General features: G+C 38.9%; 1 protein-coding gene across 1 annotated transcript in view; it reads left to right on the top strand.

The window, feature by feature from the left end:
- The first annotated feature begins 895 nt into the window (after positions 1-895).
- Positions 896-18,301, top strand: part of ASPM (assembly factor for spindle microtubules) — a 39,765-nt gene continuing 22,359 nt past the window's right edge. Inside the window, exons 1-16 of the mRNA XM_019750944.2 lie at positions 896-1,373; positions 3,182-3,325; positions 3,490-4,984; positions 6,293-6,397; positions 6,778-6,924; positions 8,224-8,469; positions 8,744-8,811; positions 10,868-11,009; positions 11,563-11,693; positions 12,182-12,357; positions 14,450-14,595; positions 14,680-14,765; positions 15,189-15,410; positions 16,323-16,530; positions 16,642-16,784; positions 16,883-17,011. Coding sequence (XP_019606503.2) covers positions 1,098-1,373; positions 3,182-3,325; positions 3,490-4,984; positions 6,293-6,397; positions 6,778-6,924; positions 8,224-8,469; positions 8,744-8,811; positions 10,868-11,009; positions 11,563-11,693; positions 12,182-12,357; positions 14,450-14,595; positions 14,680-14,765; positions 15,189-15,410; positions 16,323-16,530; positions 16,642-16,784; positions 16,883-17,011 — 3,864 coding nt within the window. The 5' untranslated portion in view covers positions 896-1,097. The remainder of the gene's footprint in view (positions 1,374-3,181; positions 3,326-3,489; positions 4,985-6,292; positions 6,398-6,777; positions 6,925-8,223; positions 8,470-8,743; positions 8,812-10,867; positions 11,010-11,562; positions 11,694-12,181; positions 12,358-14,449; positions 14,596-14,679; positions 14,766-15,188; positions 15,411-16,322; positions 16,531-16,641; positions 16,785-16,882; positions 17,012-18,301) is intronic.

The following is an 18,301-nucleotide window of genomic DNA, read 5'->3' as shown; positions in this document are numbered from 1 at the left end:
ATTCTGTTACCCGTACCCATATCCATGCATTATTTTTGAAGTTTCCTGCAGCCTTTAGAGACAGTATGAGATAGTGTGTGAGAACAAGATTAGAGCCAAACTCCCTGGTGTGGCACTTCCCAGCTGGCTCTGTGCTCTGTATTGCTCACCTGTAAAATACAGGTAGGTGACGGTACTTACCTTACAGGGTTGAGATAAGTATGTAACGGGCTTAAAACAACCGCTGGCATATATTAATAGTAATAGTAATATACAAGCTGTAATCATTATTACTACCTGCCTACAGCGAAAATGTATTTGTCAAGGGGTTGCCTGTCAGAACCATCACGTGTGAATTATCGGGAATCTCAGCTTTCATCTGTTCATCTAGTTTTGCTATCAGTATCCCGAAACTTACCGAGCCCCTAACTGCGGTCCGTCACTGAAATAAGCACTTTCACACAAACTATAAATTTAACTGTCTTCATTTTCTTCCATTCAGCCCAGGAAACCCCGAAAGAAAAGCTACTGTAATATAATTCTGGGCGGGGTATATTGAATAAGAGGATTGCTTACGCCAATTTTTGCCTACTTAACGGTTTTACTTAAGGTTGTCCCTGGCAACCGCCACGATTGCTGCTTTTCTTGTGGAAATGCTGCCACTCTCCTCCCCTCAACGCAACCTGTTTACAAAATCAAAAGGCGAATTTCAATTGTAAGCGATGGGTTCCAGGATGTCGCAAAGACCCCGCCTGGGTTTTCGGCCCCTCCGCCCAGAGCGACAAGCGGCGGAGCAATCATTTAAATGAAGCGCTGTCGCCTCATTGGCTCGGTACCGCTGCTCACTGATTCGCCCTTCTGCTTCCTGATTGGCTCTGTGCGGAGGTGGGCGGTGCCGCGCGTGCCCATTGGTGGAGGAGGGAAGTTTAAACCGAGGCAGAGCCCACACCTGTGTTGAGTTCCCTGTCTTGTTTGCGAGTTCGTGGGGATCGTTTGTTTTTTTTTGGTGTGTGAGCAACTGGAGGAGAAAGGGAGGTGAGTTCGCTCCCGCGACCTCCGGGAAGCGCTGGGTGTCCTCGGGGTCCCCTTCCGGAGCGGCTTGCGGGGCTCGAGCTGCCATGGCGACGCGGCGTGTGGGACGGGGCTGCGGGGATGAAAGCCCCGCGGAGCGGAGGCCGCCGGCCAAGGCGGAGGCGGCATCCCCGCCGGTCCTGTCCCTGAACCACTTCTGCACGAAGCCGTTCCTCTGCTTCGGGGATGTGCGCCTGGGCGCCTCGCGGACGCTGTCGCTGGCCCTGGACAACCCCAACGCCGAGGAGGCCGCCGTGACGCTGCCGCGCCTCCCGGCCGCCGACCGCGGCTTCAGCGTCTGGCCGCGCGCCTTCGTGCTGCAGGTGGGTCGTGACGGGGGGTCGCGCCGCACTCCTCCGCTGCCATGTCGCCACCCTCCGGGGAGGGGTGCGGCTCGGGGAGGAAACCCCCAGACGAGGGGCTTAGCGGATACAGTCAGATCCTCCGCTCACTCGGGGGAAGCCCTGGTCCCCAGCCCGCAAGAGGGGCGTGGGCGCTGACAGCGGGTCAGTGCGCATGTGCGTCAGCATCCTCACGAGCGTTTCGATGGACTATTAAGCAGAGAAGCATTTTTCGTCGGCTTGAGGCGTTGCGAGGACTCTTGCAGTTCTAAAGTGATAGACGACACTTGACATTAAAGTAATAGGCGGCACTGTACGAATTAATTAGCGTTTTTGCAGATTGTCAGCAGTACTTTGGTTAGAGCAGCGTTTTTATTGCTTCGTATCACTCAATACGCATTTCAGTTTCCTTATGTATCAGGGAAACCGACTCCCTGTAGAGTCAGGGTCACGACTTATTCAGGTGGAATAGTGAGCTGCGTTTGGGAAATATCTACAGCCAAAAAATGAAAACAGCTCTTCCAGGTTGTTTTCCACCCGTTTGTGCGGTGGGTTATTGTCTTGTTCTAGTGTAGCTTTGACGGCGAACGAATCATTTGATTTTTATGAACGCTGTTTCAAGTTCCCCGGGCAGGTTTTCTGCATGGCGTTGGCCGGAGTAATGTTCCCATCATTGTCACCAACACCCAGAGAAGCTAAGTTCTTCTTTTGACTGCTGTGGCCTTTCCGTGGAGAAGAACCTCTGAAAGTGTGAAGACCAAGCTGGGGGGGGGCTGATTGCCTGTGTGAACAGGGGCTGTCACTTAGGTCACCTGCTGGAGTGTAAGCAGCCCTGAACCTGCCCCTCCCCTCGAGTGTGAATGCTGGCTTTTCTTTCCATGGCAAGATGGGTGTTGTCCTCTTTTTTTGTTGTATGGAACTAAAGTTTTTCTGTTTGTTTTAGAATTTACTCTTTTATAGAATAAAAGTTCACTGTTCTATTTTCTAAAACCAGGTGTTTCTGATGTTTGATGGTTTCTGCTTTAGAATAAAACTTGTCTCTTTTTTTGCCCTGAAAAACAGCAGACACAGGTTTGTTCTGTCACGTCAGGGTTTTGCATTTGGCAAATTCCTGCCAGGCTGTGGGATGCAGATGTGAGAGTCTGTACCCAGGAGTCAGACTGCCTGGGTAGCAGTAAGACATGGGCAACATACTTAAAGCTTTCTGGACCTTGATTACTTCATCTGTAAAATGTGCATAATCACAGAACCTCCTTCCCAGGGATGTGAGGATTAAAGGAGTTCTGGAAGATGCCTGAGACTGGAACGTTCGTGTTTAACAAATACCAGTAATGATGGTGGTGTGGACCTGACAGAAGTTTGTGGGAAAAAGAAATTTAGTTGATCGTCTTTATATTTTTTTTGACAGAAGTCTTCATAATGCAAATTCTAATATATTTGAACTAGATGTACTGTACATATTCTAAAGAAGTAGAAGTATGTGATTAGATTTTAAAAAACCATTGATAATCAAAATGATTTGGTGACTGTCGCATTGCTTCATATACAATTAAGATTTTGTTATAATTTTATTTTGTTGTGAACCTTGTTATCATTAGTGGCTTTTTTACTTATGATGAAATGAGATAGGTTAGGAAAGTATATTTGAGTTGTTAAATGTTATTATGGTGTAGAGTGTTGGGTGACTAACAATTATTAATCTTCTGTATTCTAAGACATATGTAGTATGTTTTGGCTGTTATGCATCATGACTGTTACAGTCATTCAAAAATGTGTTCTTTTGATTATAGCCTAAAGAAAAAATTGTTATTTCTGTTAATTGGACACCATTAAAACAAGGCCGAGTGAGAGAGATTGTGACATTTCTTGTAAATGATGTTCTGAAGCACGAAGTCATATTACTAGGAAATGCAGAAGAGCCAAAAAAGAAAAAGGTAATAAGTTTTAATCATTTTGTGATTTACTCAAAAAAAAATAGTAATATGTAAAAAATTATTTTGCTAACAGCCTTGCAGTGAGCGACATACATAATATTCTTTATTAGAGGTAATATTCAACAGCTGTCAGCTGAATTTATATGTTTTCCTTATTTTTGCAGAGGAGTCTTTGGGATACCATTAATAAGAAGAAAACTTCGGGCTCTTCAGGTCATGCGAAGAAGATTTCAAGTATTCAAAATGTTAATAAAACATTTAGTGTTTCCCAAAAAGTTGACAGAGTTAGGAGCCCACTTCAAGCTTGTGAAAATTTGGCTGGCAATGAAAGCTTTTCCCCAACAGAAAATAATTCTTTAATCCTTGAAGAAAATAAAATACCCATATCACCTATCAGTCCCATTTTCAAAGAATGCCATGGTGAAACTTGCTTGCCACTTTCTGTACGTCGATCTACCACCTACACATCTCTTCATGCACCTGAAAACAGGGAACTGCTGCAATTAGAAGGTGCCGACATTTCCAAAGATTTTAATTTTAATGAGAAAGTCATAACTGACATTTCCTTTAACTCCATGAATAATATGAATGGCCAAATTGAAGAGGATAATAAACTTACTCTTACTCCAAACTATTCTTCAACTTTGAACATTACACAAAGCCAAGGAAATTTTCTAAGTCCAGATTCCTTTGTAAATAATAGCCATAAAGCTAATAATGAACTAGAATTAATGACATGTATTTCACCAGATACATTTATGAAAGATAATTCAAGGCCTGTGCATTTGGAATCAAAATCTGTACATGAAATTTATCGGACAATTTTAAGTCCAGATTCTTTCATAAATGATAACTATGGGCTAAAGAAGGATCTAGAATCGGAGATAATTAATCCAATTTTATCCCCTCATCAATTTGTAAAAGATAATATGGCACATATATGTATATCTCAACAAACATGTAAATTATCGCCATTATCAAATGAAAATGCTCAGGCCTCACAGTCTCCTCAAAGGCAGAGAAAAAATGAAGTTTCACCATGTGTTCCTGAATGTCAGGGTTCAAAATCTCCCAAAGCTATGTTTGAAGAACCCAAAGCTTTAGAAATGAAGGCAAATTGTTACAGTTTTACAAAACAAAATCAGCCTAAATTTTCTGCAGTTCAGGATCTTAACGGTTGTAGCCACAATACCCAACATCACAGACGCCCGATACTTTCTGCCACTGTTACTAAATTGAAGCCCACTTGTACCAGAGAAAACCAAACTGAGACTAACAGACCAAAGGCAAAAAGATGTCTCCACAGTGTAGTGGGTGAATGTGAAAAAGGAACTGATAATCAAGAAGGGAAAGATGCTCTTCATTCGCATCTCCCAGTTATAGATCCAGTAGGAAGTAAATCTGAGGGTGGTAAAAACGTAATTACTCCTTCCTCAAAGACAGCTTTCGTTGCTCGTAAAAGGAAGAGTGAGGGAAACAGGGAGGGTGGAAATGTGATGCTTGCAGTTACAGAACATGCAGAAGTGCAAGAAATCAAAACAATCCATTTTTCTCCTGTGGAGTTTAAAACATCGACTGTTAAAAAAACCAAAACGGTGATGACCCCTGCCTCGAAACTTATTAGCAACAGAGAGAAATTAAACCTGAAGAAGAAAACTGGTGAGTTGTTTGTAAAAATTTTAATGAAAGCTTACTTATAAAGGGCATATTTTCTGTTTTTTTGGGTTTTATAAATTTGCAATTGATAAGCTTGAATTAACGTATACTTTTCAGTTACCAACTTGCTTAGTGGAAGATGGGACAAATGTAATGTGGGGCTGAATTCTGAAATAGTTGTGATCTTGTTCTTATTTAACCTTGATTTTCTGTTCGTCATGGTTTTTCTGCGTTACTTTTGATTTTTAAACATGACTGCATTAAAATACTTACCTTGATTACTGAGCTTTTGACGCCCCGTCAAGTGTCGGACCCAGGAAAGTACTTCACTTGCCTCCCCTTAGTGAAGGCCTATACTCGAAGGCCAGGGAGGTGTCTGGTCTCCATACTGCCGTCTGATGGAATGCGGGAGAGGTCTCTGCATGCCCTGTGCTCCTGGCCACATCCTTCTCCCTCTGCCATTAATCAGGAATGAAGACAGGCCCCAGAGATCTGCATTCCTTTGGGAAAAGCCTCATTGTTCCTTCCCCCATACTCACAGCCCTACTACCACAGAGTCAGGCCTAATCCCGTCATGCCCTTTCAATCCACACTAGTTATTTAACAGATGATTTAAATGAATCCTACGACTCCTAGGAAATATCACACATCTGTATTTTTATCTCATTTCTCTTTGAACAGACCAACTATTTACAAATATAGAAACAAGGACCATCCAAAAACAGGCAGCGGGCTGTATTTTGCGTGTGGGCTAGTTTGTTCTCCTTTGCTTTTATTCTTTGTCTGTAGTAGCAGTGTAAGCTGCACTTCTATTCTGGTTATTTGCCACTGTGGCTTTTAATGCGCTTTTCTTTGAAGGTACGTCCTACAATCTACCTCAGTCACCTGGGTTAGGAATCTGGAAATCATGGAGTTATCTTTCTCCATCACTTTCCTAGTCAGCTGGTTCTTAAGGCTTGTTGGTTGTACTATTAAAATAATTCTCTCTAATTTGTCTTCACTGCTTCTGTTTTAATTTAAATTCTCGCAGCCAACCTGGGTCACAACAATTGCTTCCATTTAGCGTTCCATTTCTAGTCTTAACCCCTTTCATTCCATTACCCTTTGTTTCCTAAAGGATTGGAAGTCTGTCACTTCCATTGTAGCTTTTATTGGCCCCACCAAGTCATAGCCTAATGCCTGGCACGTAGTGTTTGCTTACTTTGTGCTAAATGGACATGATCATGGAGAACCCAGATTTTAACTTTAAATCAGTTCATTCAGGGAATTTGTTTTCTAATGCTGTTATTCTGCTTTGTAATCTTTTTTTAGAGTCATCAGTATACAAAACTCCTAATTCTAAAACAAACAAAAGGAGAAGGCGCATTGTCCCAGTGGCGCAGTCTAACTTGACCTTCATAAAACCATTAAAAACAGGCAAGTGTTTATTTTCTTGACAGTCTTTGCAGAACTGACATTGAATGAAACACTGATTGTATTTCAAATGGAAATGAATTGTACTTTGTTGTTGTTGTTAAAGTGTGTATTCAGATAACAATGAGGATATAGTCTTAGACTTAATGAAACTGACTAAGTGACTTGGCATTTTTAAAAAACCAGGAGGTACTGCCTTAGTTTCCCTTTTTGCTTTGATTGCATTTCGTACCCCAAAATGCTTTGCACTATTTCCAGCAAGTGGAAAAGGAACTACTGTTCCGTGTTTTAGGTGATTTTGCTAGTAAGAACAGTCTTTTGCTTTATATTATATAGTAATTTAAAGGAAAATTTCATACGCAGTAACCTAATTGTATTCTTAGACATTCCTCGACACCCGATGCCATTTGCTGCCAAAAACATGTTTTATGATGAACGCTGGAAGGAAAAGCAACAACAGGGCTTCACTTGGTGGCTAAACTTTATATTAACTCCTGATGACTTCACTGTAAAAACAAATATTTCTGAAGGTAAACATTAAATTGATATTTAAATAGTACTCTTGTTTTAACAGATAATGTTTAACATAAACTTTTCTCCTTTAATTATATATATTTTATTATAGTTAATGGCATTATTCACTAAATCCTTGATATAAATGCTAAAGATTGTGTAGGTGAGAATTTTGGGGGGATTCTCGACTAAAAGTACTGAACTTTTACTTTTTCTTCTTTCCATTTTTACACATCAGCCAATTCAATTTCCAGGTGAATTATTTTAATGTAGATTCAACCCGAGTTAACAGTGAAACATGGCTGCTGAGAAATCCAGTTCAGAGTAGTGTAGCTGCATTAATGAAATATAATGTCCTGGGGAATACATTTAAGTCTGTGTGGCCTGATCACTTTATGCAGAGTGTCTCCACCTTCTTTTTTATTCTTTTTCTTTTGTCTCTCCTTCAAGTACCTTAGTTTAGACATTTGTAGGCAAGCTATAGAATTACGAGAGACCTGAAAACCAGTTGCTATGGGGAGTTTTTAAACATCTCAGTGTTTCCTAGAAAAGAGAAGACTTAGGTGCAGAACAAGGAGGAAGCATGTTGTCCTTCGAACATTCGAAAGGTTTTCTCCTGAAAGAAGGAAACAACCTTGGTGCCCCTGCTCTCCCATAGACGTTACAGGGATTGATTCAAGTCAAGAAAAGAAAATCCTTGTAGATACTTCACTTGTCCAACCATCATATGGGCTCCCTCCTAGGTAGTCACTTCTCCATTGCCTCAGTGTTCAAGCAGACTGCTCAGTGGTTTTTAAAGAATCGTGTATGTAGGGTTTTTGCATCAACGGATCTTGGATTAGATGATCTCTTTAAGGTCACTTTTTCCCCCCAGAGTAAACAAAGCCTGTTTTACTTCTCTAGAGAAAATTTAGTTTATAAAAATTCAAATTGTATTTCAAAGTTCAATTGATTTAAAAAAAAATCACATTCCTTTTTATTGTATAACAAAGATGGAAGCAGAGAACCCAGTGAGGCTGTTTGGTCGGCTTAGAGATGATAATGTGTGAACTGAATGGTAGTGGTGGAGGTTGTGAGAAGTGGTTAGACTTGGCGCACCTTTTGCAGGGAGGGCCAACAGCTTGCAATGACAGGTTGGCCTAAGGCACGGAGAGAGTGGTGACACCTTTATTTTGAGGTGGAAAAGGGGAGGGCAAGCTTGGAATGGGCCCAAATAGACTCTGTTTTAGCCATTTTAAAGTGCATTCACTGCTGGATTGAAGGGTATATTAATGTACTGTTTAACCAGAAACATTCTTCCTTTTGTTTTGACCCAGTAAATGCTGCTACTCTTCTTTTGGGAGTGGAGAGTCAACATAAATTAAGTGTTCCCAGAGCTCCGACAAAAGATGAAATGTCTCTCAGAGCTTATACTGCTCGGTGCAGGCTGAATAGATTACGTCGTGCAGCGTGTCGTTTATTTACTTCTGAAAAAATGGTGAAAGCTATCAAAAAGCTTGAAATTGAAATTGAAGCTAGGCGATTAATTGTTCGAAAAGATAGACACCTCTGGAAAGATGTGGGTAAGACGATTATAGAAATCTAAAGATTAATTCTTTAAAAACACTGGAGATTTTGTATTTCAGAGTTAGATATATACATGATTTGGCTTTGCTGCCTAAAATCTCACATATTTAAATATGCCCATATATATTTGAGTGGAAGTATAGTTTATTTAAATTAGCTTTTTCATATGTGATTATCCTTTCTTTCCACTGATGTCGTTCCATGAAATTTTATTTATTGTCTCTGTTTGATTAATGGTCTGAGCTTTATTGCTTTTTATCTGTGTTTCAGGAGAACGGCAGAAAATTCTAAATTGGCTGCTGTCATATAATCCTTTGTGGCTACGAATTGGCTTAGAAGTAAGTATACCTTTCAGTTTCTGAAAAAAGGTAACTTTTCAAATTATATACTTTTAAAAAGTAGCCTTTTAAAAAAAATTCTGGTTTATTTATTTATTTATTTATTTATTTATTTATTTATTTATAATTAAGGTTTATTGGGGTGACAATTGTTAGTAAAGTTACGTAGGTTTCAGGTGTACAATTCTGTAATACATCACCTATATATCATAGGTGTTCACCACCCAGAGTCAGTTCTCCTTCCATCACCATTTATTTGATCCCTTATATGGTTTCATTTATAAAATCATTTGGTTAGCTTAATTGATCTTTCAGTTTAAAAATTATGGTGCTTTAATAAATACTGATTAGGTAACTAGACCATGCTGTTATATATTATTGTCATTTCATTTTATAGCAATTTTCCTGTTAGTTTCTTAATTTGGTACTGGATATAATAATAAGTATAGTAAGCTCCTTTTTGAGCATTCACAAATGACAATACCAGGCTGTTTTAAATACATTTTCAAATTTAAAACTTTACAAAACCCATTGAGGTATGTATGATTATTTTCACTTCACTGACAAAACAGAAGCTTAACTGGTGAGTGACTTGCTGAATGCCAGTAATTGATCAGGGTTTGCATCTACACCAGTCTGATGCCATTGTAACCATTCTGATGGAGCACAGCTCATGAAATTGAGTTTTTCACATGGTGCATAGTAGCTCTGTAATACTTAGAATGTTAAAACTAATTGAGTTAGAAACATATTAGTAGTTAACTGTTAAAAATATGGTTTTGTTTAAAATTTATGCCGTGTTTTCATTTCCTTTAGTCTTTTACTGGTCTAATTTTATATTTTCTTTAGCCTTTTTACCTTTGTCACGTAGAATATCCTATTCAATTTATTCTAGGTTTTGGAGTAGAACAATCTTTGGGATTGAAAGGAATCTTTATAATAATCTGGCTTTTATTTATCAAGAAATTGAGACCTGTAGAGAATAAGTAATAAGCCCATTAATGTCACATGGGTTGGTAGTGTCCTTGCTAAGATTTCTTAATTCATTGAATTGAAATTCAATTTCTTGTTTCTTTCAATGAAAGGTTAATGACAAAATTACATAGTAACTGACTCTGCTTCGTATGTCAGATAATTCTGGAATGTCGACTAAGTAGTTGAACCTGTGCTCACTTCCGTTCATGTTCCACTGCCCAAACCAAACACAAATGAGGCAGGAGTATATTATTCTCCCACAAGAGTCATCCAAGTCTCTGACAGTTGGTGGGGGTGTGTAATCGTCTTACAGGGAAGGGAGAGGTGAATAACTGGACAAAATGTTTGAATTCACCACCAAACCTTAGCTTCTGTGAATGGTCCTGGCCTTTGAGGATTTTAAGAAAGTAGCAAAGGCCAAAAAAATAAGTAAATAATGATAAAGTTTCTCTATTTTGGCAGGTATTAATACTTTTCCATGCTTTCGTCCCTATGTTTTGTCAGTGTACAGTTATCGAACATAATTTTATACATTTTTAGTTTTTTTAATTTGTTTAAAAATCATAATCATAAGCATAGTGGCATTAAACTGACTTCATATTTAAATTATTATAAACAGATCTATACTTCTCAGATTATTTCCTTAGATGATTCACAGATGGTTTTTAACTTTTCTGTTAGAAAATTTAGAATATGTAGGTTTCTGTTGCATCTTCATGATATCCTTACTGGGACAGTTATAATTAAATTTGAACAACATACCTACATTTGAGAGTTCTTTAGCTTAAAGGAAAAAAATGAAATGCAAATATTGCTCGTCAGAAGATTTTAAAGAATTTATCTAAATCCTCAGCTTTTGTCTTTTTCACTGTAAAGTATACCATATACATTAAGAAAGGCACAAAACATATATGTACAGTTTAAAGGCTATTTATTTGGCAGCAATCTGTGTCACTTCCACACTATTTAGGCAGTAGAATATTGCGAGTTCCCTAGAAGGTTGTTGCATGCCTTTCCGTATTTCATCCCTTTGCTTCTCAGAGATAACATAGTCCTGACTTTAGGTTCAATTTCCTTCCAGACAGTTTTTGGAGAACTTGTAGCTTTGGAAGACAACAGTGATGTCACGGGGTTGGCCCTGTTTATTCTGAAGCGCTTACTTTGGAATCCTGACATAGCAGCTGAGTACAGACATCCCTCTGTCCCTCATCTGTATAGAGATGGTAAGGAACTTGCCCGCACTGCGTTCCCCACCCTGCACGAAGGGCTTCTCGTGCTTCCTTTCTCTGAAAATTTTACCTGCTAGAGAAACCAATATATACATAGGGTCCTCTTTCCACCGCCCTCCTGCCTCCCACCCCCATCATGTCCTCCATCACTGTAAGTACTTTTATCTGCTTGTTGTCTCTATCCACCCTCTCCCCCGACGTGGCTCTAAGCCCTATGGAGATCGTATTTGCTTTAGTTTGCTCTTGTTTGTGTGGCATTTAGGATGGTGCTGCACGTAGTAGGTGCTCATTAAGTGTTCTGAACTGAATTGCTTGGTGTCTTTGTGCCTGTGTTTCCATCTGCATGGATTGGAAATATCCCGTGGTGTGTGCCCCATGCGTTACTGTATTAAATGGATTGAATCATGTAAAGCACTGAGAAAGGCAGGTGGTGTTATTGTGTGCTCACTCACTCTGTTTACTAACACATTGTTATCATCGTCATATTTTATGGTTCAACCAGCCTGTCACAGATTATATTGCTATGTTTTTCTGCACTTTATTTAAGGTCATGAAGAAGCTTTGTCTAAGTTCACTTTGAAAAAGTTATTGTTGTTGGTTTGTTTCCTGGATTATGCGAAAATCTCCAGACTTATCGATCATGATCCTTGTCTCTTCTGTAAAGATGCCGAATTCAAGGTATGTTTTTCATTTTATATATTACATTTTATATTTGAAATTTAAGACTTTTGCTTTGTTTTTATTGTATATTTTCTCTTTACAAAATGTTTCTCAAAGAAGAGAATGCTTATCTAGTGAGTCCTTTCAGTAGTTCTAACACTTTACCAGCACATCACCCTATTCTTAACTTGGATTTGAGAATGAACAAAACTATGCTTTTGAGGAATTAATCTGTGGGGAAATTTCTTCCCTAATTTCGTATATTAGCAAATTTATGCTAATTTTTAGAATATATTATTAATTATGAAAAAACTTTTAAAAGGTTTGAAATTGTAAATATATGAGGTTTACATTACTACCATATGATAGGAAACTAACAATCTTTCTATACTACTGTTAATTTTACTTTATTTCTATATGTACAGAATGATTCGAAGGATTTTTTTTTTTTTTTGTAGACAAATTATACTATTGGACTATAATACCTGCAACTTGTTTCTCCATAGGCTAGTAAAGAAATTCTTCTGGCTTTTTCACGAGACTTCCTAAGTGGTGAAGGTGACCTTTCCCGTCACCTTAGCTTATTGGGATTACCTGTTAACCATGTTCAGACACCATTTGATGAATTCAATTTTTCTGTTACAAATCTTGCTGTAGACTTGCAATGCGGGGTGCGTCTTGTGTAAGTATAAGAAATAGAAGTATTTTACTTAATAGAACAGACTAGAATTTTCTGGAAAACACTTTTCTGTATTTACAAAATCTTTCTTGCTCTTTCATGTAATAAAATTAATTTAGGATTTTAAAAAAATTTGAAATAAACATCTGCGTCACTTTTGGAAAAATGGAATCTATTTTAGGCCCAGAAACCCTGTCTCTTATCCGCATTTTTGTTCCCTACTAGCATGTGACTAGGGTGAGTCAGTAGGAACTACTGATGCTCTGGAATAGGAGTTGAGAAAAGCAGGAAACTAATTAAAATATCAGACATTTAGATACCACTTTATGTCTGCAGTGGTTCCATGAGTACTACATCATTTGCTACCAGTGTTAGCAGTATTAACCTTGTTTTACACATGAGGAAAAGTAAGATGAAGACGGACAATGGCTTGCCCAAGTTTCATACTGTGGTACTGGGGTACGTCTCAGGGTGTCTGGTATCAAATCATACGATATTTCCTTAGTAACAAACTGGAAGCCTAAAATGGGCTTTGGTGTGCGTACAGTGAGTGTCCAGTTCCTGTTTCGGAAGGAGTGGCCGGTCTTCAGCATGGTACTCGGTTGGGCCTTTAGGATTTCTGGATTGGAGACATTCGTCTTATTCCTAGGAAACTCTCTAGTTTGTTATGTTTAACATTTGTGATGAAGGAATCCCTAGATTTTTATGACTCTGCAGTTTTTCAAAAACACAATGCATGTCACTTGCTTCCTTCTAAATTAAATTTCTGTGAATTTTCTTGTCTTTTCTAATTATATGTTCTCACAAACAAGGTAGGAGTGTTTTGAACTTTACTGTAGCTTTCTGTCACTTGAACAATTTTTATATATAGGCTACAGCACTTACTGAAAATGTTTATTTCATAAATCCAAGCCATCCCATCTATTTTCTGGCCAATAAGAATTCATGTTTTTAGGCTTTTCCCACCTTTCATAAGGAGCACTGAATGGTTGTGTGTTCGCTGCTGTTTTTCTCACAATGGAAGACATTTTTATGCTTTCACAGGAGTTACCGAGGACTTAGCAGTGTTGGATGTTGATGCTTTATGGCTGTGCAGGAACTCTCCCTAGTCAAAAGATTCAGTCTTGCAAACCAAATTTCCGTTGCCTGAAGTGTTGGTGAAATGGTCTTAGATCTTTGCAGTCCTTTGCAGGTCCCTGGGAATGGCTGACCCACCAGTGCCGGAAGTGACGTCAGCGGAGGTGACGTCAGTGTGCAGCTGCACAGGCGCTTGGTGCCTTGAGACGGTGGAGGGCCAGAGTGGCCCGAGGCTGCTCTCTGTCTCTAACCTTTAGAAATACCGGTCTATAAACAGTTCTGCCTAGCTTCAGCCCTATTCAGTAATCAGTTGGGGCCTGCTTTTTCTGTGGGTTGGCAATTATTGTCTAGTAGATAAAACACTAGTGACCTAGATGTTATTAGGGGTTTGGATTTCAGCTGTGGTGTATATGTCTGTGTAAGATAGGCACTTAAGTAATTCTGTGGTAATCTGGTATAGATTTAGGAGAGTGGATTTGGAAACTGAGGAAACGGGGTTTTCCTTCTGATCATAGTTCTCTCTATACCAGCTGTTAATATAATGACCGGGGTGACTGACTTAACTCCTCTGGGCTTTGGGTTCTTCATCAGCAACATAGGAGATGATAATACCTGCTCTGTTGGGGGATTTGCCCCGAGGCCTAAAGTAAGAAAAGGATGGACTTGCTTATGTGAAGGATGCAGTAGGCCCTCAAGAAACATCCTGTTGCCTTTCCTTTTAACGCCCTTTCTATATAAAACCCTATTATTTTGTTCATGTGTGTTTTTGTGTGTGTATGTCTCATATTTCTTTCTTATATTTGTTTAGTGACCTCAGTTCCCAGGCTTATAATGAGAAATAACTATTTGCTGACTATGGAGCAACAAGGTTTTGATAGAGTGTTTTGGAGTCATTCTAACCTAAAACTCTTTAAGTTGGGGGGATTTCTGGGGGTGATAACTATATTTAAATGAAGACCATTTTTCTTACGTTTTTGATATAACAATCTCATCTGAAAACCACTTTTCTGTTTGTTAGGCGAGCCATGGAACTCCTCACACAGAACTGGGATCTCTCAAAGAGACTCAGAATTCCCGCCATAAGCCGTCTGCAGAAGGTACACAATGTCGACCTTGTCCTTCAGGTTCTGAAGTCACGAGGAATTCAGTTAAATGATGAGCATGGTGAGAGCTGAGCCACACTTTCTCTTGTTGGTGACAACATTTCAGTACCTGTATTGTGCTGAAGGGCTGTCTTTTCATTTGCAGGAAGTCCCATCCTGTCTAAGGATATTGTGGATAGGCACAGAGAAAAAACTCTCGCATTGCTTTGGAAAATAGCATTCGCTTTCCAGGTATTCTATATACATTTGGTACATTTGCACTTTTTATCCATTTGTCAAATCAAGACTAACACTTGTAACTACTACTTACTAGACCTTATTCTGTCCCAGGAACTGTGATAATTGCTTTCTATGTATTACAGTTTAATCTTCACAACACTCCTATGAGGTAGGTGTTACCACCACCTCACAGGTGAAGAAACTGAAACTAAAGGTCACATCGCTGATAGGAAGTGGAGATGAGATTGGAACCAGGCTGGTGTGACCTTAAATCCCATCGACCTAACACCACACGTTCCATCATGTCTGTGTAGACTCGTTTTCTTAAAAAAAAAAGTGGAGACTTGAACTTCTGTGGGTTAAAAATAATATATAAAAAGATATATTAACCTATTAAAGGACAAAGTTATTTATCTTTTTTTATGTCTGTTTCAGGTGGATATCTCTCTTAATGTAGATCAATTAAAGGAAGAAATTGACTTTTTAAAACTCACATGGAGTATGAAGAAAACAATGTCTGCACTCTCATGCCCCTCTGATACTGTTCTCAATAAGATAAAAGACAGAAGGTTGAGTAATCCCTTTGAACAATATAGTGAAAGCATAAAGCTATTGATGGATTGGGTAAATGCCGTTTGTGCCTTCTATAATAAAAAAGTAAGTTCTTCGTTTTTGTTTTAGCCCAGTATCTTTAAATGTATTTTGGTTAAAGTCAATTAAACTTAATGCATAAAATTTTTTTTGCATTTTTAAAAATAATTCAGTATATATGTATACACACACACATACGTATAAAACCTCTCCAAACTTTTATCCAGTGAGTGAGGGCATTATCATATACCATGTTATCTAATCTAAGATGTCACCAGTTGAATAAATCATGACTATTTTATGAATCAGTAAGAAAGAAAAAATGCCCTAGTTGGGGGTGTTAATAGGAGACCCTTGCATAGAACTGGGGCACCAAAGGATCACAGCCTTATAATAAAGGTAAATGCAAATAAATCCACAACCAGAAAGGAACAATAGAAAACATTACCACTAGGTAAAGGGAAGAGGAAAAACATCTAAGTTGAGTCTTTTATAATCACTTGTTAGATTGCTGCTGTATTTCTACATGAAGTACACCTTCAAGTGTAAATACATGAAAATGAGTTGTCCTGACACACATGAATAAAATATCTGGTAAGGAGAATAAAACGTGAAAAATGATATAGAGTACATGTAACTAAATATGGTAAACTTATACCCTGAACAAGTATCATTAGTAAAAAAATGGTAAATATATGGATGACCCTCCATGTTTTAATGAAGTACCAGAGAGCTACTGAGGGCTCTAGGGAGAGTGCTCCATGCCTTTCTCTCGACTTGGTGTTGGTGGCAGTCCTTGGCGTGCCTGGCCTATAGAAATAAGTACTCTGGCCTCTGCCCTCCTGTGCCATTCTCTCTCTGCCTGTCTCCGTGTCTCTCCTTTTCTTATAAAGACACCACTTATTGTATTAGGAACCCATCCTACTCCTGGATGACCTCATCTTAATTCATTAAATCTGCAATGGTCTTTCCAATCAGGTGGAGAATTTCACAGTGTCTTTCTCAGATGGCCGTGTGTTGTGTTACCTGATTCACCACTATCATCCGTGCTACATACCTTTTGACTCCATATGTCAGCGTACTACTCACACCGTGGAATGTGCACAGACGGGGTCAGTGGTGCTCAATTCATCCTCGGAGTCTGATGAGAGTTGTCTGGATGTGTCTCTCAAAGCACTTGATCACGGTCAGTCCCTTTTGGTTAATTAACATTGCATACTTTTTTTTTTTTTTTTTTTTTTTGCCATGTCTGATTTTTGACCAGAGCAGTTTAATCTGTCTTTTACTTATATAATAGAAAATACATCAGAACTATCCAAAGAACTCCTAGAAAATGAAAAGAAGAATTTTCACTTGGTTAGGTCTGCGGTCCGAGACCTTGGTGGGATACCTGCTATGATTCATCATTCAGATATGTCAAATACAATTCCAGACGAAAAGGTAAGTAAGAATTTGTTCACCAACACCTGAATAATAAGTGCTTCAGAAGGTGACAGGAAGTGGACTATTCTATTTCCATCTTTTATGTTTTCTCCTAGGTGGTGATTACCTATCTGTCATTTCTTTGTGCAAGGCTTTTGGATCTCCGCAGAGAAACACGAGCTGCTCGACTCATCCAGACAACCTGGAGAAAGTTCAAACTAAAAGCAGATCTAAAACGCCATCAGGTACTCCTAAAAAAGGCAAACATTAGGATGCAAGTGGTAGTTCCTAAGATGCCTCTTGATTGATTCTCGATACGATTTTTACATTTTACTGATGTTTGAAATTATTGAGGAAATTTTGATAATCACGTGTGCTTTGAGTTGAGGATGGATATTTCCTCCTAACTCCCGATGTTTCCTTCATTGGACATATCTTCCTGTCTCTAGCCACCCTTTCACTTCGTGTGCTCTAGGCTAAGTGGAATAGCTTATCCACTTTGTAAACTTGGGAAAAATAAACTGGAGGTGCCTGACTCAGCTCTTCCCTCCTTCTTCTTGGAACCTAACTTGCCTCCAGGGAACAGGAGTTTTCCATTAATTTTTCATGCTGTGCTCTGAAGGCGTGAGCTCAGCTGGTGCTGCCTGGGCCTGTGCGTCAAGTGTCTGATAGTGCGGTTCAGTTAGCCGACATTTTGTCTGCCATGAAACTGTCTTCCAGTTGACCTTTGTTGTTTTAAAGTAGTAGTTTAGTTTCTATTGTTTATTTCTCAAAATGTTTAGGAGGTAGAGGTAGAGATGTTATTGGGCGCTGAGGTAGAGATGTTATTGTTTCCCTTTGTGGACCCAATAGTGTGAGAATTTGCATTAACATAAAATGAGTGTTTTCTTGAGTTCTGAGAACAGTGTCATTTTTAATAATCTGAGAAATAGTCTCCTTGATCAAGTTGAACAGGCTATTTTAATCCTTTTATCTCTATGAAACTATGTTTATTTATTTATTTGGAGAAACCAAACCAAAGAAAATAAGCAGCCATGCTTAATAAATTTTATCAGATATTTCAGAAATATGTTCTATCCGATATTCGTCCTCAGTTTTGAATTACAGTGCATTTCTGATAAAGTTCTTAGTATCTGTACAAAACAGCTGCATTCTGGCCACTCTTCAACATACCGTGTATTTGCTCATCCTGTACCAGACTTGGAAAGAACGCTGATTGAAATAAGTGCCCTCACCCCACTCAGTCTTGGTAGGAAACGGAGAGACTCACACAGCCACTCTTCTCTGTGGCCTCATATTCTCCGGCCTTCGTTCCCCTCTTCCTCTCAGACATTCCTTCTTGCCCACATGTCTCTTGGAGGATAACTTTGTACTTCCAGAGGCTTCTAGGAGAATTGTTTTAGGAAAGTTTTCAGGCAAGACTCTCCTTTGGTCAGTTCTCAAGTTACTTCATTCTTTTTATATGGCATTAAATGAGATTCAAAATTCTAAGAAACAGGTATCAATCAGAATGTTTCATGTGGTTTTTTTTTTTT

Source organism: Rhinolophus sinicus, linkage group LG12 (assembly GCF_036562045.2).
Source record: "Rhinolophus sinicus isolate RSC01 linkage group LG12, ASM3656204v1, whole genome shotgun sequence".
Lineage (NCBI taxonomy): Eukaryota > Metazoa > Chordata > Mammalia > Chiroptera > Rhinolophidae > Rhinolophus > Rhinolophus sinicus.
This window is presented reverse-complemented; position numbering and strand designations above follow the sequence as displayed.